The sequence below is a fragment of the Diplotaxodon limnothrissa genome, linkage group LG8 (genome assembly GCF_057381915.1).
Source record: "Diplotaxodon limnothrissa isolate DT_005_m linkage group LG8, D_limnothrissa_male_GT1.1, whole genome shotgun sequence".
In the NCBI taxonomy this organism is placed as follows: Eukaryota; Metazoa; Chordata; class Actinopteri; order Cichliformes; family Cichlidae; genus Diplotaxodon; species Diplotaxodon limnothrissa.
The window spans coordinates 725,040-750,917 of NC_140603.1; the positions used below are offsets into that span (position 1 = coordinate 725,040).

Sequence of the window (25,878 nt, forward strand, 5' to 3'; positions counted from 1 at the left end):
TTAGCCACTTTAGTGTTTCACTTGTGACCTATTTATAGCTCACTGAAGATGGTTTTAAAATGCAACAATGTTCGGAGATAGAGAGAAAAAAAAAAAAACTTTGGTGCAGGTGCAGGTGCAGTCTTTTATGTAGCTTTCTGGTGACCTTAAAAGAACCTTTACGAAGCCCGTTGACAGGCCTTTAATCGAATGATCGGTTGGTTGATTGATAACAGAAAAAAATGACACATAAGATGGACATAAAGGACTGAAAACACCAAGAGCAAAATATTGCATCGCACTCATTTATGTAGTTTATTTTTAGATTAGATAATTTTGCAAAATAACGCAGCAAAATAAATAATAAGAGCCGGGATGTGCAGACTATTTAGCACTGAAAAAACTCCGTCCATGTGAACAGAATCAGGTGTTACCTTACCTGTTGATTAAATATCAAGACTATTTAGCAATAAGCTTACTTTAAAGGCTCGTAATAGGTGAACTGTCTTGGTATAGTTGAGTCACGCAGAGTTCATGGTCCATGTTGTGTTACTTGTTGTTTGTGTGTGTGTGTGTGTGTCACCCGATGACCCCTGGCGCCGGAGCGTCTAGACTACATTAGAGATGTGTCACAGCAAAGAGCCGCACCTGCGCTCAAAGAGAGCACATACATAGAGGTGAGATGAGGATAAATGGATAGATGCGGTCCTTTTTCGAAGCTGAGCGCACAGTTGTATTTCCTGCACAATCACACACGAAGTGAGGCTGTGTTTATGCCGGTTATACCATGAATATACACCCTGCAGGCACCACTTGTTTGTCAAACTGTTTATGAAGCAAAAGTCACATTTCTGTTTATTTACAAAGCAAAAAGAAGGGGGGGAAAGAGGCGTAGGAGGGGGTGGAGCGTGCGCACTAGCATACCGGCGACGGCTGTTTCCTTTCACTAAAAGGAAAAAAATAATAAAATGTGTACTTCACGTTACGGTTGAAACTGGGGGTTTTTTTGTGTTTTTTTAATTTTTATTTTATAGAAACAATTTTTGCTCATAACCAATTGACAGGGGATTTCTTAAAATCACCCCGCAGTTCTTCAGCTGAGACACCTGAGTTAGAAAACACAAACACTGCAGCTGTCTTTGTACAAACTTGTACAAACTCTGTTTTGACCTTGTATACTGTATTTCCCCAGCCCCTCTATTTTGAAACTAAAACTATTGAACCTTAATTCAATTTCTCACTTCACATAATCGTTTCACTTTTGCCTTGAAGTGTTACTTTTAATTTAATTTAATTATTTTTTTATGACGCATGTTCTCTGGTGAGTTCAGGTACATCTGTAACTTCAAGTGGAAGAGTTGCATGTGAGTTAAAAATTTTCTATAATACCAAAAAAAAAAAAAAAAAAGACAAAATACTGACGTTTTTGTCGAATAATCTGTCTGACATGAGGGATAATATAGCATTTGCATTTTAACTAAAAGACTCGCGCACTGACACTATGGGCACATTTTTAGAAATCTATTTAATTCCACAGAAAGGTTAGCCACTTTAGTGTTTCACTTGTGACCTATGAAGTACCCCCGAAATTGTATCATATTAAACAACAACAACAACAATAACAACAACAATAAACACTCGAGGACTTTAAAGAGTTTAATTTTTTCCGAGGTTTGAGAGCGCTCACCCCGGCTCGGGGCTGCACAGATGTGATGGATGAGGGCTCCTTGCTGCAGACTGCAGCGGAGTGTTTGACAGTCAAACTTGAAACAGTCTTTGGAACTGAAACGGTCTCTGCCAACACGAACACATACCCCAAACAGTTCGGTAAATATGTACAGTTTCTCGCAGCTTCAGTTTTCAGCAGCTACCAGAACTTGCCTACCGTCTGCATCCTCCCAGCAGCCTCGCACTTCATCTGCGGGCAGTACTTGCGTGTGTGAGCGCTGTCACCGGTGGCTTCGCAGATCGGGCAAGTGTAGTTCCGGAGGACGGGGCAGAAAACTATCCCGTCGTCTGATTTGAGCTTGTGAGATAGGTACACCCTCGGAGTCTCCCCGTTCTGCTTGCATAAGCGGCAGTAGTCCGAGGATGAGGCGCTGCTGCTGGTGTCCGACGCGCTGCTGGTCGGACTGGACTGTGATGAGTTTTTGGAGGATTTCTTCCCCAGAGTGGAAGTGTGGACCTTACTCCAAGGGGGCGCTTGTCCCTTCTTTGGACGCTCGGTGTCTCGGTTATCAACCTCACGGTTGCTGCACAGTTTCTCGAACACTTGGCTCAGATTCATGTAGTCGTGCCACATGTTAAAGCTGTCCCCACCAGTGAGGATCGAGTTCTGGACCTCCAGTTGTCTCGGCATTGTGGTCATTTTTTGGCAGAAGTAAAACTGAGAGTGTGTTTGGAGCGCCTCATATTTATAGCTCACTGAAGAAGGTTTTAAAATGCAACAATGTTCGGAGATAGAGAGAAAAAAAAAAGAACTTTGGTGCAGGTGCAGGTGCAGTCTTTTATGTAGCTTTCTGGTGACCTTAAAAGAACCTTTACGAAGCCCGTTGACAGGCCTTTAATCGAATGATCGGTTGGTTGATTGATAACAGAAAAAAAGGACACATAAGATGGACATAAAGGACTGAAAACACCAAGAGCAAATATTGCATCGCACTCATTTATGTAGTTTATTTTTAGATTAGATAATTTTGCAAAATAACGCAGCAAAATAAATAATAAGAGCCGGGATGTGCAGACTATTTAGCACTGAAAAAACTCCGTCCATGTGAACAGAATCAGGTGTTACCTTACCTGTTGATTAAATATCAAGACTATTTAGCAATAAGCTTACTTTAAAGGCTCGTAATAGGTGAACTGTCTTGGTATAGTTGAGTCACGCAGAGTTCATGGTCCATGTTGTGTTACTTGTTGTTTGTGTGTGTGTGTGTGTGTCACCCGATGACCCCTGGCGCCGGAGCGTCTAGACTACATTAGAGATGTGTCACAGCAAAGAGCCGCACCTGCGCTCAAAGAGAGCACATACATAGAGGTGAGATGAGGATAAATGGATAGATGCGGTCCTTTTTCGAAGCTGAGCGCACAGTTGTATTTCCTGCACAATCACACACGAAGTGAGGCTGTGTTTATGCCGGTTATACCATGAATATACACCCTGCAGGCACCACTTGTTTGTCAAACTGTTTATGAAGCAAAAGTCACATTTCTGTTTATTCACAAAGCAAAAAGAAGGGGGGAAAGAGGCGTAGGAGGGGGTGGAGCGTGCGCACTAGCATACCGGCGACGGCTGTTTCCTTTCACTAAAAGGAAAAAAATAATAAAATGTGTACTTCACGTTACGGTTGAAACTGGGGTTTTTTTTGTTTTTTTAATTTTTATTTTATAGAAACAATTTTTGCTCATAACCAATTGACAGGGGATTTCTTAAAATCACCCCGCAGTTCTTCAGCTGAGACACCTGAGTTAGAAAACACAAACACTGCAGCTGTCTTTAACTCGCGAGGGCAGTCATGGACGCAAGACCTGCGTCTCATCACTGTGTGCGTGCTTTATTTATACTTCTCTGTGTGTCTGTGTGTGTGTGTGTGTGTGTGTGTGTACAAATACAACAGAGTTATTCTAAGAATTCAGAGCTGAGGTTCCCCTTTTTCTAAATCTGCATGTTCTTACAGTAAGAGGAAGCTGTAAGTTGTTTATCATACAAGAGTTTCATGTCAAAAGTCACGTAGATTTGCTTAGTGATAAATATTGTGTAAAGTGATAAATATTTTTTTGAAAACAAATTCTTTGAAGAAGTGTCCCTCACATCTTCCCACCTGCTTTCACTGCATAACAGCCCACCCTAGTGAGACAAGACCGAGTAAAAGAGCCTGAAAGGAGTTCAGAAGTGCCCTCAAGCACCAATTTTGCCCGCAAGCACCGCAAGATCCTTTGTTTTTCACAAAGATAACTGCTAGACTCCACGTACAGTGGTGAAGATGAAAATTTGCCACAGACCACAGCCACAGTCACGGTGTGACAAATAAAGCCAATAATTATTTCCCAGTTTGTTTGTTTTGTCAACAAATTGAGAAAATGTGTGTTTAATGAACTATTTGTACAATATAACATATATCAATAGGAGTACAAAAGGTCACAAAGGTCAAATAGTATTCTCAAGTGTAAGCTCAGTAATGGTCAAAATATTGCGTTTTTGTGACTGAAACTCATTCATGCATTTGTGTCATCACGCTTAGATTACTGTAATTCCCTGTTTACTAGCTTGGATAAATCATCTCTCTCTCGCCTCCAGACAATACAAAACGCAGCAGCCAGACTACTAACTCGCTCTACCAAGCGTGTTCACATCACTCCCATCTTATATTCTTTACATTGGCTCCCAATAGAGTTTAGAATTCGCTTTAAAATTCTTGTTTAAACATACAGAGCACTAAACGGCTCCAGATTACTTATCCAAGCTTCTTTTAAAATACACTGCTGCTCGTCATCTCCGCTCACAGACTCAGAGTCTCTTAGTTGTTCCCCGTACACGACTGAAGACAAAAGGGGACAGAGCCTTTCAGTCTGTTGCACCAAGGCTGTGGAACAGTTTACCACTACCACTACGTTTGCTTGACTCTGTGGATTCTTTTAAAAAACAGTTAAAAACTCTTCTGTTCAAACAAGCCTTTTGTTGATCTACATTTTATATTTTTTACACTAATTACATTTGATCTTTTACATTGTATATAATGTCTATTGATTTTATTGTTTATTTTAATATTTGTGTACAGCGCTTTGTGAATGTCTGTCTGTGAAAAGCGCTTAATAAATTAAGTTTACTTACTTACTTACTTACTTACTTACTGAGCCTGCAGTTCAGAAATTTAACCATTAGATGGAGTCATTGCCAAAGCAATGTCACTTTGAATTGGAGCATCACTGGGCTGACACTCACATTACAGAGGCAGACCAAAACACACACGATTAAAATAATGTATATAAACGTGGAGAGAGATAGAGGAGAAAAAAGCAACAAACTCCACATACAACATCCAAGTTGGAAAAAGCTGGGGAGTAGTCAGTGGTATCACATGTCCCCCCAAAGTCTGTTTTCAAGCATATCTAAATAGGCTTGTGACAGGGCCATTCTGTGTCATTCTGATCAATCCTGCAGTGCTGACTCAGTTGGCAGATGTGTGGTTGTTCTCACTATGCTACTCCCACAGGCCTCCCCTCTCCTCTTCCTCGTTGCCATTCCCTGATGAGTTGCATCCACAGGAATCTTGATCAGAGCGCCAGGGATTGGTCTTTTGAAGCTCTCAGGGTCCCCCTGTGATTTTACTTAGTTCTTCTTTCCCTGCTCTTCCTTTGGTTAATATGTTGAGGTTTGACACATCTCCAGCCCTTCTTGTTTTTGTGCTTGAAGTAGTCCAGGGAGGCACAGAGTCCTCGTGGAAACTTTTGATGTCCATCTCAGAGTGATGACATTGTACAAAGCTTTCCTTTCGTCTTGTTTTCTATAGGGTCATGCTGCTTATGCACAATGCAACCACCAAAAGGCAGCACTTGGCTGGATCTATATAAATTGCTAGAAAAACAGCAATAGTGCTCACCTCTACATGCTTCATGTTGTAAGTTGACAGTCCATGTTGATGCTGAATAGTGGCCTTAATGTGTAGATTATATAATTACTTAACTGAAATGTCCACTACAGGTTTATGTAGTTAGAGTTGGCAATCTTTCTTACAGAACATTTACTATGACTGATGTTAGTAGTCCTGTGTTTGTCCGTTATATGTCGTATGTAGCACCAGGGTCTCAGAGGAACGCTGTCTCACTTCACTCTGTACTGTAACACTATACATGGTTGAAATTAAAATAAAAGCCACTTGAATTGCCTTGTTACCTGAGATTACAGTTTACAGTTAAGCAACATATTCATTTGTAATTTATGGACCTTTTTTTTTATACAGTAGTGATCATGTTTTGAATGTTGATTCCAAGACAGCTTTTGTCTGTTTGGCTTTTTGTAATTTTAATTGTCTTTCCAATTTGCCAGAACACTTCTCCACAATCACTGTCCACATATACATACATACGTTCATAAGAACACAACTCTGAAGCCAAGCTGAGGTACGGGAGTCACTGAATGGCTGGTTTATTTTATTGAACGTTGAAAACATTTTTGTAAAGTTGTCCTCAAATGACAAGTCATCTTCTCTGCTGGAATAGGAGACATCCTGGAAGAGGTGATACGCCAGTCTGACATCTTCCACCCAAATGTCATCTCCAAACTACTTGGACTTGTCTGTGAGTAGATACACCACAAACTATAATATGACATCCACAGCAGGCATTTAACTAAAATTTAACTTGATCTGTTCGCACAAGAGCACTAAGTAAATATCAGATAATGTTTCTTACCGTTCTGCAGCATTACTGTATTCTTCCTATCCTTGGACAGAGTGTGATCAGGTTTGTATCCACAGCCCTGCCTTGCCATCTTCTGGCAATTTTCATCAAACCTCTTTTTGTGGTGTGGGCGAACAAAGTGGTAGAGGCCTGTGACACAAGGCAGCAATAGCAATCAACTACAAACTGTTTTAGCAATATTCCACTAACACACTGTTATATTGGTGCGAAATTATGACTTTGACATTGTTATTAGTATTGTGTAAATGTCTGATAATGAATACAGGTATATTCAGTTTTTTAAAAGTAACATTGGTTGAGGGGTTCCTAAGCTATTGTGAAAAACTGGGCAAACTACAAAGAACGCAATGATCCTATCCACAGTACATAGTTTCATTACGTATACATATTATGGTAGAGAAATCAATTTAAGAAAAGAGTGGAAATTCATATTGACCAACTATGATCTGCACTGTATCCAAACATGCCAGTTCATCCAAGTTGAGGTGGGCAAGCCATGGTCAACATGTATGAAGGCTGAAATTAAATATGGTGATGTTGATGGGACAATTTAGGAAATCACTGACTGCAAGAGATTTTTACCCAGTTATTAAAAACAATCCATGTTAACAATTATCCTGGTTTGTAGTGCCGACGTGGGAAATTTTTCTATTTTGTTTTACTATTGTGATAGGTATGAATGTGCAATTACAATAAAGAGTTCTCTCTCTATCTTGAATTAAAGCTCATTTCATCTTTACCATTTGGACAAAACACAACTTTTACAATTTTGTACTGTGCATGACCAAGTTGAAAATCAAAATCCCTGCTTGTTTCAATAAGTCAATGCATTCTGCACATATTTCAACTATTTTGCTGGCGTGAGATTTTAAATAAACAAATTAATATTAAAAAAATAATAATTTAAAATATTTCATTCAATTCGAAAGAGTTGAAAAAAAGATAATGACTTTAATGGATTTGTAAATAAGTGAATTGGTTAGACACATTTTACCTAGAGAGTAATATGAACTACTCGTAAATCTAGAAAACGTGTTCCGAGTTCAGACCTGTGCAAAGCAGGTATACTTCATAGATGTAGGTGAGAGAGCGTACTCTCATGCCTCCAGTGAGTATATTGTCATTCTTAAAGTCTCAGTGTTAACCAAGTGAGGTATTTTTGCAGCTATTAATTTATGACAGCAGAAGATTTACCATGTAGGAGATTCTGAGTATTAGTGTCTTTGCCTAAAAATGCGGTTTCAGTCAGCAGGTGATTCAGGTCATCAGTCTTTTTGTAGGTGTGCAGCGCCCGTATGATGCGGTGACAGCAGACCTCACTCAGGGACTTCTTCATGTCCGCCAGGAATGTCTTAGCCCTGCTGGGTTTACGTTCTTGAGACAAATCCTCAGGGACACCCAGCTTCTTCAATGACATTAGAAGAAACAAAATCTGAGCAGCATAAACTTTTTTACCACTATTTTACAAGTACAGAAATCAATCAAAAACTAAGTATACTTCCAGCTCTCAAGACTGTCTTCCACGTGCTTACATCTCTCACTACAATTCACAATGTTGTCTGAGAACATCACAGTCCATGGAGACTACTGCCTGACCTCATCTGTCAACCATTAGTACTGCAAACAAAAGTGGCCCAGATCAGATCCCCATCTGTCATTCCTACTGCACACCTACTCATGTATCTGGCTCTTACTCTGACTTATTTCTGCAGTACCATATTTCCTTTCTTGGCATGCTACCATGTGAGGTCCAAAAAGACACAATGCGAATACTTCTGACCTTCTCTATATACCAGATTAGGCTTAACATTATGAACCCTAACAGCTGAAGTGAAGAAGATTGATTCTCTCTTCATCATGGTACCTGTCTTGGTTTATATTAATTTCCAGTTTGCAATGGTCAGTATCTATCAAAAGTGGTTCAAGAAAGAAAGTGTGTGAACCAGCGACAGGGTCATGGGTGGCCAAGGCTCACTAATGAGTAAAAACTGGCCTATGTGTACTAATCAAAAAAAGCGACTGTGGCTAAAACTGCTAAAAAAGTCTTGGTTGATTCTGATAGAAATCTGTCAGAATACAGAGTGGATCACATATAAGTATGGGGCTACATAGCTTCAGACCAGTCAGGGTGATCATGCTAAGCCCTGTCCACTGCCAATAATAGGTAATTAGAATTGAATTATTTTTTTGGGTCATATTAATGACCCTCTCAAATGCCTTTTTGTGTGGCATGGTGCAGCTAGAGAACCATAAACAGATGCAGCATGTGAGCACACTTTCAATGGAGCCACAGTAGAAGATGATCATTACTTGGATGTTACTTTGAGATGTAAATTTTGCATAAACATTGTTGCAGATCATGCACACCCTTTCATGGAAATAGTATTCCATGATGGCTAAGCAAGATAATGTAAAATACGTTCAAAAATGTTTTGAGGAACACAACTCTGGCTGCAAACATATTGGTGCCAGATAACCCAGACGACCTTCAGAGGTCTTTTGGACTGTTTCGGAAAGTAAGGACAACCAACACAATATTAGGAAAATGGTTATAACGTTATACCATACTGGCATACTTCTCTGTTAACACTCAATGCAAAAAACAAATCTAGTTTTCGTGCCTTAGCATACCTGAAACACATTGGTATATATGCACCAAGAATATATATCTTCCTTAGCTGCTGGTATATCTCATCTACTTTATCCTGCTGTAGTTACTATAGTTCTGCACATCCTAAATAACTGTACCAATATCCTTCTTCTCTGAGCGATACTCTCACTTTCCAAGACTATGTTAAACAATCTGGTTAAATTTTCACTGCTCTCCCTCCTATACATCTCCATACCTCCACAGGTATGTCATTTGTACCAACTGCCTTTCCAATTTTCATCCTCTTCAAAATCTATAGTAATCCCCCCTCACACATACACACAGACACACACACACACAATTACTCACACACTTTGTCTGTTACTCATGATGTGAATTAGTACTTCTTACACTGTGACAATGTCAGAAAATGATCTACCTTTTGCTCTCGCATGTCCTCTTCAATGGTATTGCTGGCTTGCTCCAAAGCATCCAGCAAGTTGAGTGGTCTCCTGTTATTGTGCAGCACCTCATACTGATTAAGGAAATTGGCCATGTCATTGGCTCCATTCTTCTCATCTGATCACAAAAAAATAATCAAGGACTCACATTGGGGCAGCTGTACATTTTAAAACTAATATTTGCATTTCTGTAGGTTTCGGTTTAACTGGCTTTTAGTCACTTCAATTTATACCATTTATTATTGAACTCATTGTTTCTAATGTAGTTTTTCTCCATTTAAACTCAATGAATTGTAAAGACATTCTAGTGAAATATATCTGGTATAGCAAAAGCACACCTTGATCTTTAATATGCTAAAACGAAACATAGCAAAACATCAAACCACATCCATTGTACTAACTGAGTCTCCTCCTCTTCAAGCTGGGAAGGTATGTGTCCAACACCTTGGCCTTCTGGGTGTGAGAAGTTTGCAAGTAGCGGCGAGAAGTGGAACTGGAGGACTGAGTGTCTCGTGAACACTCAGTCTCGTGGTTGTGTGCTGGAGCCTTCTTCCCAACCACAGGCCTCTTAAATGTTTAATGCACACACTGTCAGTAGAAGCTGACCAACTGACCTGCAAACAACTTTCATAAAAGCGTCTACACATTTTACTGCACATGCAATGATATGATATGTTAGCCGATATTTATTATTAAAAGAATCCGACAACAAAGGTTGGCACGGTGTTACAAAAACCCATAACTCTAACTTTATTATAAAAAAACTGGCAGAAAAAACTAGAAATCAAAGTTCATTAAAAGTATATTTTGGCGAGATAAATAGTGCCATAGACATTAATGAAAATACTCAAGGTAAATATTCACATTTTTAACTACTCTGGATTTTTTTTGTTTTAAATCACAACTCAAGTTTCCTATCTTTTCAGAGCTTAAAAAACCTACCCACAAATCCGGATTACCAACAGTACTATTAGCTGGTTCCTTAACAAAACTGAATAATGAAAGAATTTGCAGCATTGTATGAACTGTGCAGGTGCGACTACCCACCATTTTTTGTGCAGTCCTGAAGAACTGAGAGACATCACGGACGACATTGCCAAAGGTGTCATAGAGGCGCACATAAGACCTCACCCATGATGGAAGCATGGCCCGGGTATCAGCATTTTTAAATCTGTTGGGAAACTTTTCATTTTAGTTTAAGAATACTTTTTTACATTTTCAATTAATAAGGTGAACTAAGCACTTAATTGAGAATTTTTTAAATGTGAAGCTTCGGAGACACTGTCTGGTATAGTGGAGAATGTTCCCTCTTGTATGATGTTACTTAATTAAGTAAACGTGGTCTATATCTGACCTCTGATCACACAAGAAGATCGCTCCATAGTCTTCCTTGTGACGAATCACTCTACCAATGGCCTGATTCACAGCTCTGAAAGCCTGCTGTCTGTACCAGTCTTGCCCTGATAAGTACTGTTCACACACATACACACACACACACACACACACACACAAAAACACACACAGAAATCCAACTACCGTTATACGACCAAGCAATCCTTTAGTGTACCTCAATAGTTAATTTTGTTGATTTTCTTTCACCTTTTGCCCTACAGAATTCTTTTGATTCATCTCATCCAAAAATTGCATTTTCAGGACAACGCGAGGGTCTTTTTTTGGAGGGAAAGGAAGGCCAGTAATGATGACACCCCGACCAAACATGTCTGCAAAATCCAGACCCTCGCTCGCCTAAGACAAGAAGATATAATTACATAGCAGCTTTGAGAGAAAGTTTTTGTGTAACCCTACATTAAAATGAAAGAGAATCCTAACTCCATATCTACGTTTTCTTAAATGTTTATCCAATTAGTCACAGCCATCATAGAAAAAGAGGTAGGTTGCAAAATGGAAAAACAGCATAAAACGGTTAACAAAGAGAGATATTCATGTCACAAAAATGAACAGTCATTCCCAAAACATTGTATGGTAATACACTTGTAAACAAAAGAAAAAAAATTGCCTGATGTTGACACAAGAGGACAAGGGTACCAAAGATATGACATGTCCTTTGAATATCATATACAATTGTGATCAGAAGTTTATGAACACTCATCATGGGTATGAATGTCATGATTATTTTGGGCTTCTAATGATTTCTTTCAACTGCTCTTTTTCCAGGTTGAAATGGTTTTACAGCATTCATCTATTATGACTTGAACATTATTGGATGCACTACTTTAAATTAATTGAGATTTTATATTAATCGCACAGGGTCAAAGGCATATAATAAACTCAAATATCAACAGACATCCACTTAAATCTTTCATAAGGTCTTTGTCTTTCAAATTGATGAGGTCAAGGCCATTAAACTCATCAGTGATTGTGATTTATTACAGCTGGAAGTTTCTCTTTGCAAGCATAAAAAGGACAAATATTCAGAACAACATGAAAGTCCAAGGAACTCAGTTTATGTAAATTGGGAAGGTCTCTTGGAACCATTCTGAACTGCAATTCCAAGATCATTAGTTCAAACAACTTCAATTAAATACAAGATATTCAAATGACTCACTACTTTACCATGCTCTGAAGGGGGGGACTCTAGGATATCAACAACTACAACATTTGCAGGTGTCCACATAGATAAGCCAAATGATTTCTGGAGAACAGTTTTTTGGACCGAGAAAAACAATGATCGAGTTGTTGTCCACAATTACAAGGTGTGTTTGGACGAGTAAAAGTGAGGGCTTAACACCTAACAACACTGCACCAACTATCAAGTATGGTACAGATGGATGATTTGTACGAACATTCATGATCATGATGATTGTATGTAAACTTCTGATCACAACTGTATACCCACACTATACAGCAAAAGTTGGAGCTGAAACATGACAACAGAAAACATTGTAGGACTTTTGCAGAGTCCATGGACAGCCTCCTCACCTTCCCTCGACACACACCAAAGAAGGCTCCTCCTTTGGATCGGGGATCATTGACTTTGGTGTAATAACCATCAATGACCTAGGAATAGACAGAAAGAAGCTCAATTTCTTTCAAATCTTTAGATTTTTATAACTATAAAAAGCTTAGGATATTTCTTCAGATGTGAAATGTTTAAAGAGGGGTTCACAGCCGAGTGATAAGACACCTAAAATATAAATAAATACTAACTTCATTAAAGGTGCCCTTCTCTGTAGGTTCAACAAACATGGGCTTTAACTTCTCAATGCGGTTTGCATGTCCAGTAGCCTGGTGATAACACATATACACACGCAGGAAATTACTTTATACAGTAACATCTTAGATTGTTATAAATGATTAAATTGACTGTGGAGTACCTCACTTAAAAAGAAAGAAAGAAAGAAATGAGTTCATACTGGTTAAAAGGCTTTTTACTTTTAATTATTACATTTATATTTTGATATCTTTACTATTTTTTAAAATATGCACACTGTACCCTTACGCACCCTGATGGCTCCCCGCCCCACCAGCTTATCGTTGTGGAGGGGTTTGTATGTCCCAGGTATCCCAGAGGCTAAATTGTGAGGGGGCTATTTGCCCCGTGGTAGGGTCACCCATGGCAAACTGGTCCTGGTTGAGGGGCCACACAAAGAGCGATTTAAAAGGCCCCTGGTAATAGAACGTCAAAGGAACAGTTCCTACTACCCGGGACAGGGTTACCAGGGAGAATGCTGGACAGACCACGTGAACGTAAGGGTATAGTTAGAAGTCCACAAAACTTTGAGAAGTTTTGTGGACTTTGAGAAGGGTGTCTGGCCCATTGCTCCGGGCCATTCGATCCGTATACGACTGTTGCAAAAGCTCGTCTGCATGGCCCATCATCCACTGGAAACAATAGCAGAGTTGTCTGTATATTAAATTTCCATTAAATGTATTTCTAATTTGCTAGACAATACAAAATATAATTCATGGAGAAAGAGAACACAAAACATAAAAGTGACTAGAAAAGCTAAAAAAAAAAAAAAAAAAAACCCAAACCCTTATGGTTTTCCACAGGTGATTCTGCTGAATTACACTTACCCTCCAGAATTCCAATGTTTTTTCCATTGAAGGAAAGGAAGGGAAAAATACTAAGAGTCCATGAGGAACCAGACGACTCAGGTTGGCTGAGAAAAGAACACAGGTTACAAAACTGTATCACAATCAAAACCAAGGTAACAATTAAGTTTAAAATCCAGGCATCTGTGAAAATAGAATTTATGAAATTTAACAGAGTTAAAAGTTAGCAGAGAGTTAGCTTGCTAGTTTCCACCTAAACATAGTACGCCATGTTCTGATCGAGAGATTTCTAAAAAAAAAACATTACAACATACAGCCGAAGGATGGACGCTAACTTTTTTTTTTTAAAATGGGCTTGTTCAGATTGAATAGAACAAGATAAAAGCCTTAAAATGTGTTAAAAACACAACAGCCTCAATAAATGCAGAGTAGTTTGGGCCCGGAAACTGGGTTCAGGTACGTCATCACTTAATGAAAAAGATAATAAGCAATATGAAATAACCATGAAGATCAGAGCATTAAGTTAACAGTGTTGCTGATGTCAGTAAGAAAAAAAAATCTCCTTAGAAACAGCAAAACCAAACAATTTCAATACTGTATATTGTGATCTTACCAACAGTGTTGCCTAAAGATGCCATGTTTTCAGGAACAAACCTGTGACAGAAATTTAAAGTTTGAGTTTAGCAATCAAGTAAAAACTTCACAGTCAGAACCAATGTAGGTATATATTAGTTCTGTCAGCGTTCACACGTTAATCTGGCGTTAACAGGCTTAAACGCGTTAAGGCAGTCCTCACAATTAACATGAAAAATATTTTAACGCACTCAATCCATCTGGAGTGCAGAATATAAAACAGTATGATTGGTGGGGTGTTCTTTCTAATACTTATCTTGCAATACAAAGTGCATAGAAAAGACTGTTTTCTTGAATTAGTATTATATAAAAATTAACTAAAGTCTTACATACACATAAAAGGATTTAACTTGACTTTATAATAAATCAAAACATGAGAAAAAAATATCGTTACACAACGATAATTGACTCCAGAAGTCAGAAAAACTAGCAAATAAATGAGCAAATTATAAGTTTTGCCATGCACCTTAATTTGTATTTAGGCATATGGCAAAACATATTTCATTTCAAACAACTGCAAATTTCCAAAGTGACCTGTTAGAAAGTAATCATATGCTAAAAAAAGAATACTGACCTTCGATCAAACGCTGAACTTAAGGGCACTCCATCTGGGCCTTGTGCAATGACGCCCACAAAGATCTGGTCGCGCTCAATCACATGGCTGTTCTCCAGACATACTGGGAATTCTCTGTAAGAGGAGGAGCAGAAACTCACTGTGATCAAGTTTTAGGTTTACCCCGCTGTCCATGCAGCAAACAAAAGTTTAGTAGTAATGCTACTTCATATGATACTTCATGATGAATTTCTATTCAGTGAAGGACAGAAAAATTGGAGGTTACAACATTTTCAAAAAGCATTACACTTACAGAAAACCATATATGTTAGATGTATTAGACAGAATTTTTTGAAAATGTAAAGATAAAATGCCGCAAATTCATCGGCATGTGTCATACTGACTAACTCCACTCTCAAGAATCCTGCCCATATTTACAAGCTGCTACACTCGTCACTTTAAATAACATCAAGGTCAATTGGCATTCTCTTTCGAGGATGCCAATGTTCACATTTTGGACAGAGAGGACAGATGGTTTGAAAGAGGAGTGAAAGAAGCCATCTATGTCCACTGTGAGCGACCATCTTTGAACAGAGGCGGGGTTTACGACACCAACTCTCTGCCATCTATAATCCAGTTTTGAGATCCTTCCCAGACGCCTTAACGCCCACTCACATCCTGGGCCATCTGACCTCAGGAATTCGCATGATAAGGTGGGGCCAGGTTTCACAATGAACACACCCGAAACTCTGGCTGATTGGGACCCACACCCAGTTTCCCACCTTGGCTCAGGCGACTAGAGGATCATCAGGGGGTCCTTTTGTCCCTCTGTGGGGGGAAACTCCCACTAGGTTTATATCTGGGACTCTCCACCATTTGACCTTAGAACTGAAGAAGCTTCTCGGATGAGAGGTGAAACGTCTTCAAGCAACTTAAAGAAGTCCAGACGCTTTCCTTTGCAAGCTCCTTTGACCATCAAGGTCAATTTAACTCTTTCAACTGTAACTTGTAAATTTAAATTGTTATTGATCCTTTTACTTTAGTCATAAAGTGTGTATTTGTTTCTTACTCTTCTTATATTTATTGTTAGTCATTTGCACTGCATGGAATTGGAGCCTCATCGTCTTGTCTCGCTATATACTACACTGTATATAGCAGAGATGACAATGCCTTTGGATGCTAACAAATTGTTAGAGGATTACATAGATCTGTGTATTGTCAGAATCATTCTGATTTATTCATAGACCATGTCAAACAAGTTCTCCTGGCTATAAAATGAATCATTAACTTTTATGTTGAGCATCGTTCAATTGCTAGAAAAATCAAATAATGAACAGAAGATTTAAATTATGAGATAGTGAACAGTTTCTACATCAAACAGCAGTTCACTGTAGAAAGGGTTTAATTCTTCTGTTCAATGTTCAGACTAAACAGGTATAAAGGTGATTGTTTTTTTTTATTTTTTTTTATTTTAAAGTAGTTGCTACTCAAGCTGGTGTGGGAAAAATGTAATTGTGCAGCAGGGCAGTCAGAGTGACAGCTAACTTACATTCTCATCTCAGATGTGAAAGAAGACAGGGGCGATAGGGTACCACTTGTCAGAATGATGCAGCGAATGCCTTGATTCACCAGATCTTGCATACTGAAGGCCGGAGAGAAGCACCAGTAACTCAGAATATTTCCTGCAATTTCCAGAGAAACACATCACATTTACCTGTAGTACGAATCTTTCATACACTAATAACGATTGAAACTATAACTTTTAACAGGGTTCACACTCTAGCGGAAATATATAAATGGTATTAATAAAATTCATTCTGTCAATGTGGATCCATGTAACACAACAATGCATCAGGTTGTGCACCGTTACCTTGCTTTTTTGATGAACCTGAAGCCCACATATCAACACTATGTTTTTTTGAGTGAATGCTGGTGTCCCGATGGATATGAACCTGAGCCGAACAAATGACAGAAGCTCATAATTAGTTATTTAATTTCCAAGATTTCTTTTTAAATTTAATATACCGGAACAATGGTGATAGTTGTGGCAAAGATATGCTACTTTTAGCTGGTTCCAATATGAACACGAATTGTATCCCCCCCCCCCCCAAAAAAAAAAAAAAAAAAAAAAATTCCATTGACTTAATGAACACACCTTGAAATGAGCCGTGTTGGTTTCCATCTGGTGTAGTTTCTCCTTTTCTGACGGTTCACCACAAAATACCAGCTAAAATAACAAAACAAAGGGGAACCTTCAAACATGCCACAAGGTGATTAAATAACTACTCTTTATACAACGAAGAGTAATGAATTCTATAATTTTATTGACTGTCCTCAATCAAATCTGTTAGGCCACACAAATAATATGGGACCAATGCATATTAATTTTCACTCAAAAAGACAAAAATCCCCCCCCCCAAAAAAAGTTTAATATTGACCAAATTCTTTAATAGCCATACAAAGTGTACCTGTATGATATCAGAAAGCTTCTGGAGTCCACTAGTATTGAGAAATATTCCTGGCTCTGAGGAGAAACATGCATCAAACAGGTCATTTGTTAATTAGTTGCACTGATCGGTATAATAAAACTAGCCAATGTTACAAATGATAAATGATGTGATAATGTGTCTAAGCCAAAATATGATGCCTTACGTTGTGCCAGGTATCCAATGATGTGCTCCAGAGCTTCATAGACTGCTGTCTTGCTGCTGAAGGTCAGATTAGCTTTTTCGAACACCTCATAGATGAAGCTAAGACACAACATAGAGACATGCAGTGCTTATTAGGTTTATTATAACAGTTAAGATTCAGAATCATTCTCTCAGCAGCTTTAAGTGAGAACCCGCACTACGGTTAAGGTACTAACTACAGAGACATTCTATGACCACACTTTATTTGTTCTACCATGCTGTCACCTACATTCCAGGTTTGGTAATGCCTTGATCACTTGGATCATAGGCATCAATGGCAGCTTCCAGATCCAGTAGTATCTCTGTTAAAGCAGAAAATAAGTTTTGAAAATTAACTCTTGTCACAAACCAACAGGACGACTGACTCCGCAATACTTTAATAAATACTTACGTTTGATTTTTGCAATGGTGGACAAACCTAATTTGAAACCTAAAACAAAAAAAGAAAATATTAAAAGACGTGCAGCTGACAATCCTTTACTTGCTTTACAAAACAACAAAAAATTATTACTATTAATAATTTAATAAGGCCAAGGCTAAACTAAGGCTAATAAAGTTAGTGAAGACTTAAAAGGTAGAAGTAAATCCAAACTTATACAAGTATACAAGTAGCCCAAAATGCCATGAAATTTATACATAACTATACTATATTCCATGGAAAACTCTTTTAGAAACATGTATATAACCTGAGAAATTGAGACAAGTAGGTTTTCTTACCAGAAGCGGAGGTTTCTCCATGAAAGTCTACATTCACAGAGTCTCTGTGGCTGATTTCTTTAGACTGCTCCACAAGCAGCCTGTCCACAGCATTAATGGCTGAGGCTACATCGTAGGGAGTGAGATCAAATGATGTTGATTCTTCACATGTCTTTTCCTGCAAATAAAAGAAGTAAAATTTCCCGGAGGGATTAATAAAGTTTTATCTAATCTAATATAATATAAACATTGCTACCCCAAATTGAAAGGTCTGCAAACGTTCTCTTCATGTTTGAAAATGGAATATGTATCAGCCTATAAATAATAGTGATCGCACCACATTGTGTTTTATTTATTACAAATTGTTTGTAAAGCTTAAGTAACTGGAAATTTTAATACATTTCACTTCAACTATTATGGCATGATGATGACATTAGTACTTTAGTATGCCCAAGAGTACATTTCATACAGGAGTTTGAATTTATGTTTTTTAGGTTCTTTAATTAATAAAAGAAAATATTTGTTCATGTTTAAATACTGTACACTGAGCATTTTGTGAAATTGTAGATCTACTGTAATCAATCACTTGTAATGCACAGTAATGACATGGGATTTATTAAAAAATGCATTTTTTTGTGAAGCTATGCTGTTCAATATCTGGCTTGCAAAAGGATAGTTCATTAATGTGAATTTGTGCATGTACTTGTATTTCTCTACACTAAAACAAAAGGAAAATCTGGAAGCATTTGTTTTAATATGTGCTTAGGGTTTGAGCAGCCCAGCGGTCTTTATTTAGGCTCTATGTGGCATACAAGTTAAAATGAATTTGAAAGCCTTAGTAGTGGGTCACTTCTGGTCTTCGAAGCTTTAATTTAGTTTACTTAGTGAATACATTTAACAAAGGAAAGATATAACCATACCACATTGTGAGCCTCGTCAAAGATAACCACAGCTCCATTCAGGTCGATACTGAGTGCCTTACGGCTCTGTGGAATGGAAAGACGGAGAGAGCGAGAGAGTGGCAGTTGAATATTAGGATTCATGGAAATTGGAAATGACAGTGCCAATCATAACACTAAAGTCTCTTTCAATGCTGAATTATGGTCACATATATCATCCTGAGATGTAATGAGGATGGATGACTGAGCTCACCTTTGGATCTAGCAGGTAGTTGTATGGCATAAAAATGACATCTGCTTCTTGTTTCAGTGAACGAGAGAGGTAGTAAGGACAGACTCTGTGGAAAAATGTGCAAATCCGAAATCAAATACATGAACTTCAAACAAAAACAGACCCATCCTGATAGCTGGGTCTAAGTGTAGCCAGGCCTATATAACATCTTACATCCTGCTACTGTGTGTTGGATAGTCTCCGGGGAGCCATTGCACACTCTGCAGTTTCGGTCCTGTGCGCTATGGTTGACTCCTGGCTTTATTGAAGTGGTGCTTAGGGCCTATTGTTGTGGTGCCACAATCAGAGCCTCTGTGCTGTCCTTTAAGCCAGCCTTTGCAAGTTGCCATGTCAATGGTGCGTGTGCTAGAGGGATTGTGCATGACAATTCCTTATCATGTATTTGAGTCACCCAAGCAGCTCATCTCGGGTGGCCCATCTTGCTAGTGTCTTCATGGATGCTGAGGGTTTCATCCTGAACTCACTAATCACCTTGCCTCTTTCTATTGGTTGGGGTGCTGGAGTTTGGGTGAAGATCTCTATAAACTGTGAGGACACCGTATGTCCTGATATCAGTAGCCTATATAAGGTGTCAGTGGCCATTTTATTATTTCGGCTATGGTACACCCAGGTACTTTTAGATTGTTGATTTGACCACTCTTATTTATTTTTGTTTTCGACCTCTGATGGATTTCTTTGGGTTTTTTCAGCATTATGATGTTTCTCCTTCAATTGTATTGATATGACTTTGGTCCTTGTATTGAAAGTTTTAGTGAACTGATACAAAATACAAATTCAACACTTTGATCAACTCTAGATCTTTTTTCTGCTTAATTTGTCATGAAATGATGAAAGACCAGTCCTTACCTGGCCATGAAACTGTCTATCAGTCAGTTATCCAACTACTTTTAAACTGCTAAAAATAGAGGACGATGCATTAAAAATGGCTGCAATTCCTAAACGGTTAACACCAAATATCTGTTAAGCCCCATTCATTTTGCAAGTCACTTAACCCACTCCACCCACTATAATGAAATGCCTCTATTTTGTAACATATTTATTGGGTCACCTCACTGTTCCAATCAAGAGTTCAGCTTAACTTTAAGTTGTGACCCATCTATAGATTACCTACAGGGGTTTCACACTGGCTACAGTTTTAAAGGGTTTTGCTGGACAGCGCTAAATAGCATCTTATACTGAAGTAAAGAGGATACTACTAATCAAGTGACTGATTAATAAAATACTATTTGATTCATTAGCTACTATTAAGACAATACTTTGGTGTCACACAGAGACATACCCACCTGCCAATGCTGATTATTTCTTACCAAAGTAAGAAAGTGCAGAACAGAGACTTATTAGTGAAACAGAAATTTACAAAAAAAAAGAACACATCAATTACACACCTCTGCTTGTTGCCAAATTGGACCAAATCCTCCACATCAAGGATAGAACTAACAAAGTCTCTATCAGTGCTCTTTTCTAGAAGAAAAAAAGAAGATCAAGCTTAAGATTGAGTATTTATAAGATAAATTGCTATAAATCACTGATGGAATAGAATAGAATAGATTAAACCTTTATATTCCCAGAAATTAGAAATTTGGGATGGTTACACAGCTCTTATAGCAAGACAGATATAAACACAAGTAGTCCTTTATACACAAGAAACCAAATTCATATGTGCAGATAAAAATTTACAGAGAGATGTATAAAAATGACACGTGTCAAGTTTCCTGTTTTCTATCAAATGGGGGATTTTTATATAAGTTATAGAACGGCGTCATAACAAGTTATTATAATTTGCTATCCTCGAAGTAACAAATGCATGGACCACATTCTCAACATAACAATTTTCATTCAAATTTTTACAGCCACTAAAAGCAGGCAGTAGACATTTCATTAATATCCACATTTTGGACATTCCTGGACTTCAAACTTCCTCACAGTAGTACGTGAGGCCAAGGTTGTGCGATACATAGAAAGTTATTAGTGTTGAATAATATAATATTTGAATGATATATGTAGTCTGTACAACACAAACAAAAAAGGTAAATTACATGCTTTTCTAGACTATTATGCTACACGGATATAGTCACTCTGTTAGACCATTACCTTCAAGTTTTTTGTAGTAGACACATGACCTGGTGGAAACTTTTCCTCTGCACATATGAACCTGAAAAACAAAAAAATTGATTCCACAATAAGACAAAAATCACTAACTATCTACCCATAACCCGTTACTTATCATTTTTTTTCCACCAGCTAGCTCATTGGCTCATTTTTAATAGTACACATACAGACATTAGAAAGGATAGCGTCACATATGTCTTTTATGCTTTATTCCACACACAGTTAGGTATTGCAAGTTATATGTAGACTGGCACACCCAGGCACCATAAATCACTGGAGAAGAGGAGACCCGTCTCTGACCTTTGGGACTGAGAGGGCCTGCGGGGGGAGGCCTTGGAAGGTGAATCTTCATGTGACTGTTACGTGAAAAACACGGTTGAGACACTCTTGTTGCAGATGTAATAACTATTTTTTGACATGCTGGTGAGGTCTTGTAAGATGCCCAAACCACCTCAACTGGCTCGTTTGAATGTGGAGGAGTAGCCTACTTTAAACTCTGAGAAAATTTACCCTGGATAGGTTTCCCTGTTTGACACTGAACAAGTATAACAAGTTGGTAGAGGCACTATTGGCACGCAGTAGAAAGACAACTACTAGCAAATGGCCTGAGCCCACCAAAATTAGAAAATTGTCATGATGTAATGTTGTAAATATTTAAAATGTAGAAGCAGTAGACACCTATTGCAGCATAACTAAGGGAGGATTCAGGGTCACTTGATCCAGCCCTCACTATACGCTTTAGAAAAGAGGAAGGTTTTAAGCATGATCATAGTCTCCGTCTCCTGAATCCAAACTGGAAGCTGGTTCCACAGAAGAGGGGCCTGAAAACTGAAGGCTCTGCCTCCCATTCTACTTTTAAATACTGTAGGAACAACAAGTAGGCCTGCAGAGCGAGAGCGAAGTGCTCTAATAGGGTGATATGGTACTACAAGGTCATTAAGATAAGATGGGGCCTGATTATTTAAGACCTTGTATGTGAGGAGCAGGATTTGGAATTCATGTAAAGGGGCTGGTGTGGTGGCCGTTGGTTTCATTGAGCTGCTTCCACAAAAATGAGGAATTCATCTTGCTCTCAGATATAATAAAGCTCCACCGTCTTGAACTAGAGCGGGCGATAGTAGTGCTTGTGTTCCTGAGATCTAATGCACACTGAAGGCACCACACCAACCAGAACCTGCAGCAGGTGGAGAACTGATTTTATAATGCTACTGTTGGCGGCTGACCAGAACAAGGATGAAGTTACTGTTTCGAGTGGAAGTCCAATAGAATACAGTTGGCACAACTGATTTTTGTTCTTTGTGAATGTAGTCAAACTTTAAGTAGATTTTCCTCCTTTTTTTCAGCAGTGAGCTTGAAGAAATTCACTGTTTTGTGTTTAAAACAATTCATTAGACATAGCAGTTAAAACATCCCATTATATTTATATCTCTAATATTGCCTTTATAACTTACTTTGACGTGGTTGCTCTTCTGACACATGACGTCCTGGTTAATACACAACTGCTCTCTTGAGCCCATCACACACACCTTTGGGCTGAATCGAAAGAGACATGGGAGAACTGGTTTACCACAAATAGCCAAAAAAACCAGAACAGACAAAAGGTGCTGCACTCAGTAAGACTTCAAAATGATTATAGCTTATGTAATAACCCTTTAAAGCACCAGTAGTATTTGGTTAATTGGGACTTGTGTGTTGCTTTTTGAGATCTTTTAGCCTGTTAAACTTTGTCAGATACATTCTGTTATTAGGTTTCAGTTATCAGGCCTGAGTGTTTTTTTGTGAAACTGAACTCATTACACAACAAAACAAAATAAAAACGGTAGCTATTGTACCATTCCAGGATCAAATTCAGCTATACTAAAATGTATACTGTAAACCTGGTAATTAAAATTTGTATCTCCCTAGTATATACTAACAGTAGGGGTTTGGTGTCCTCATTACACCATGATCACAAAACCTATTAGAAATGTTGTTTTATATTGTGAATAGCTGTCATTCAGACAATCATGCATGATCAAAAAGTTAGAAATGCTTACCTGTATGAAGTGTTCTTTAACTCATTAATAACCTGTGTAAGCTGAGAATGTGTCCTCGTTGCATATATGATCTTGGGGACATCAGTGTAGTAGGCTTGACAACAATAAGAAAAGACAATTAGGGCTTTATACGTTGCTGAAAAAAATTAACTGAACACTTTTTAACATAGTATACCATCAAGTCAAACTTCTGGGATATTGGGCCTCATTTACTAACAGTGTATATGCGCAAATCTGTCTTTGAAGAAATTTGAGAATTTATGCAATGATCCAAAAGAACACAGACAATACAGTTTGAACAGATTAAACAGCTGAGCAATAAATATGCAAAAGTTGCAACATGATGTATATTCTAAACTTCTATATCAGCCTTCTGTCCAGATTGACATTTCTACAACAGCTGTTTTCCCAAAGCGAGAGACTGAGCACCTGCCACAGCTATTAGCTGTGCTACCACCTCATGGAGCCCCTGAACACCAAGCTGAGCAGCCTCCTACATCTCAACCATTCTTTGTACGATTTGAATGCATAGCTGAAACATGGGGATGACAACCCATCTTGACAGGGAATGGAAGAAGGACATCCTACCAAATATTGACTTACAACCTTGTTAGAGTAGTACAAATGCTGTCTTGAAATATGTAGAATATTTCCATGTATGTTTGGAAACATTACATGTTTGAGTGAATCGTTAAATCCTATTTTCCTAACAAAATATAAAGTGGTTTGAGTGCTCAAAACGAGTAGAAAAGCACTATAGAAGAAGCAGTCAATTTACCATTTATCAAAATATAAAGAAATCAGTGCTAGCTCATTTTCTATTGCATAGCGATGTAAGCACACAGCATGTCTTCGTAGCTTATATCCTTTGCGTTTTTGTATATGTATCTGTTATTCTTCTTTGACAAGTAAAATTACAAATGACTCTTGATTTGCAGATGATACAAACATACATGGTTTGTCACCGTCAGCTGTCCCCCAGGAAGACATAGGTGTGTTTGGAAACATCTCCTGGCCCAGCCTCTCTGCCATCATACAGGTAGACATGGTGTCCTTGAAGTTCTCCCTCCAGGCCAGGGTGGCACACAGCAGGCACAAAGTCTTACCTGTGCCTGTTGGGCTCTCCAGAACCCCATTGACTTTCTGAAATAACCAGACAGGTAAAGATATACATCAAATAAAATAAAATAAAAAACAAACGGAGAAAACCCAAAAACACAAATTGTGATGGTAACAACATTAAAATATTAGAGACTTCCAGGTATTAGACTACGCTTTTATGAGCAAAGATTTGGCATTGTGGAGAAAGATCTCCCTTTTAGCAGAAAGAAATATCTAGCAGATCAGGTTCATAAAAGGGCAGATATCTGCACAGATCAGTTAAAAGGTAAGGTGAAAAATAAATAAATAAATAAAACAGCACAGCGTGTGTCAAGATCCATTAGGTGACAATTGTGTACAAGTTTGATCAAACTCTGACCAGCACTGTAGAAGTAGAAATTCTTGTGACTTGTGGCTGATATGTGGATATACACCTTGCAATTGCATAAACTGATCAGACCTTTGGCCAGATGTGTAGTGTGGTGAGAAGTAGAAAAAAACTATCAGAGAGAGTACACAACCACATGTTTAGTGCAAAACTGTCTCGGGAGCCTAACATAAGGATGGTTCAGGTTCAGTAAGCTTTCACTGCCAGAGCAAATATTTTATGATTGAAAAACATTGTAATCATTCATACACATGAAAAGGCAGATTTTTAAATCAGTTCTTGATTAAACATCGGGGGTATTTGAGCTGTTTGTCAGCTGTCAAGAGCCAGGGTAAACCCAAGACAAGTCAGCAGAGTGCTATTTATTGTATTACATAGAAACTGTAAAGAAATTCTAAGGACAGGTCAATGACATGAAGCCTCTTTTGTCATATGTTTTTTTCCCCATTATTATCATTATATTATGTGAAGCTACATTTTGGACAAGCAGACGTCAGACGGCTTGTCTTTCGGCAAATGGTAAGCATGGTGGCTTCATGGGGCTTTGGAGCGTGATGTCACGGGAGGGGGTGTGACTGCCGAAGTGCCATTTTAGCAGGCCAAACAAAGGGCTGAAGGAGCGAAAGCATCAGCAATGGCTCGCACTTAATGTGTTGTTGGTTGTTAAATCGCACGATCGGGAAGGGAATAAGCTGGAAAATCGGCTCTATTTTTATTATTTCCCCACCTGGAAGCATCATGAGGGAGCTCGTGTATCAGATGTTACCAAAAGAAGTCATCTAGCCTGGATAGCAGCTGTGAGACGAGCTGATACTTGCAAGAAATGTGTCAACTCCAAAGCCCAGCAGCCATGACTACTCGGTATTGCCCCCATTTCCATCAACAGACATACACATGACAGTCGATTCTTACCTCCTGAAGACATTCGATTACTTTGTTCATGTATGCCTTCTGAGATTCATACGGAGAAAAGGGGAAATTCACTGTCACTCCCCTAAGAGTCAGCGAAGGCAT

The 25,878-nt window shown here is 38.4% G+C and overlaps 2 protein-coding genes across 2 annotated transcripts; both read right to left on the reverse strand.

The window, feature by feature from the left end:
• Positions 1-1,666: 1,666 nt before the first annotated feature.
• Positions 1,667-2,347, reverse strand: LOC146626077 (nanos homolog 2-like). The gene has a single exon (XM_085360301.1). The coding sequence runs from the start codon at positions 2,345-2,347 to the stop codon at positions 1,847-1,849; it is 501 nt and encodes a 166-aa protein (XP_085216427.1). The 3' UTR covers positions 1,667-1,846.
• A 2,051-nt stretch (positions 2,348-4,398) lies between these two features.
• On the reverse strand, positions 4,399-25,878 carry LOC146626078 (regulator of telomere elongation helicase 1-like). The gene is made up of 29 exons (XM_085361758.1): positions 25,777-25,878; positions 24,329-24,518; positions 23,376-23,469; positions 22,791-22,872; positions 21,322-21,382; positions 20,616-20,691; positions 19,192-19,276; positions 18,960-19,025; positions 18,061-18,217; positions 17,735-17,773; positions 17,573-17,645; positions 17,306-17,403; positions 17,122-17,177; positions 16,809-16,880; positions 16,524-16,605; positions 16,203-16,335; positions 14,675-14,788; positions 14,081-14,121; positions 13,489-13,574; positions 12,619-12,696; positions 12,391-12,468; positions 11,050-11,196; positions 10,805-10,920; positions 10,498-10,621; positions 9,852-10,017; positions 9,429-9,568; positions 7,594-7,804; positions 6,391-6,528; positions 4,399-4,517 (listed from the first exon to the last, which is right to left on the reverse strand). Exons 1-29 carry the CDS (start codon positions 25,876-25,878, stop codon positions 4,399-4,401), a joined length of 3,024 nt encoding a protein of 1,007 aa, XP_085217884.1.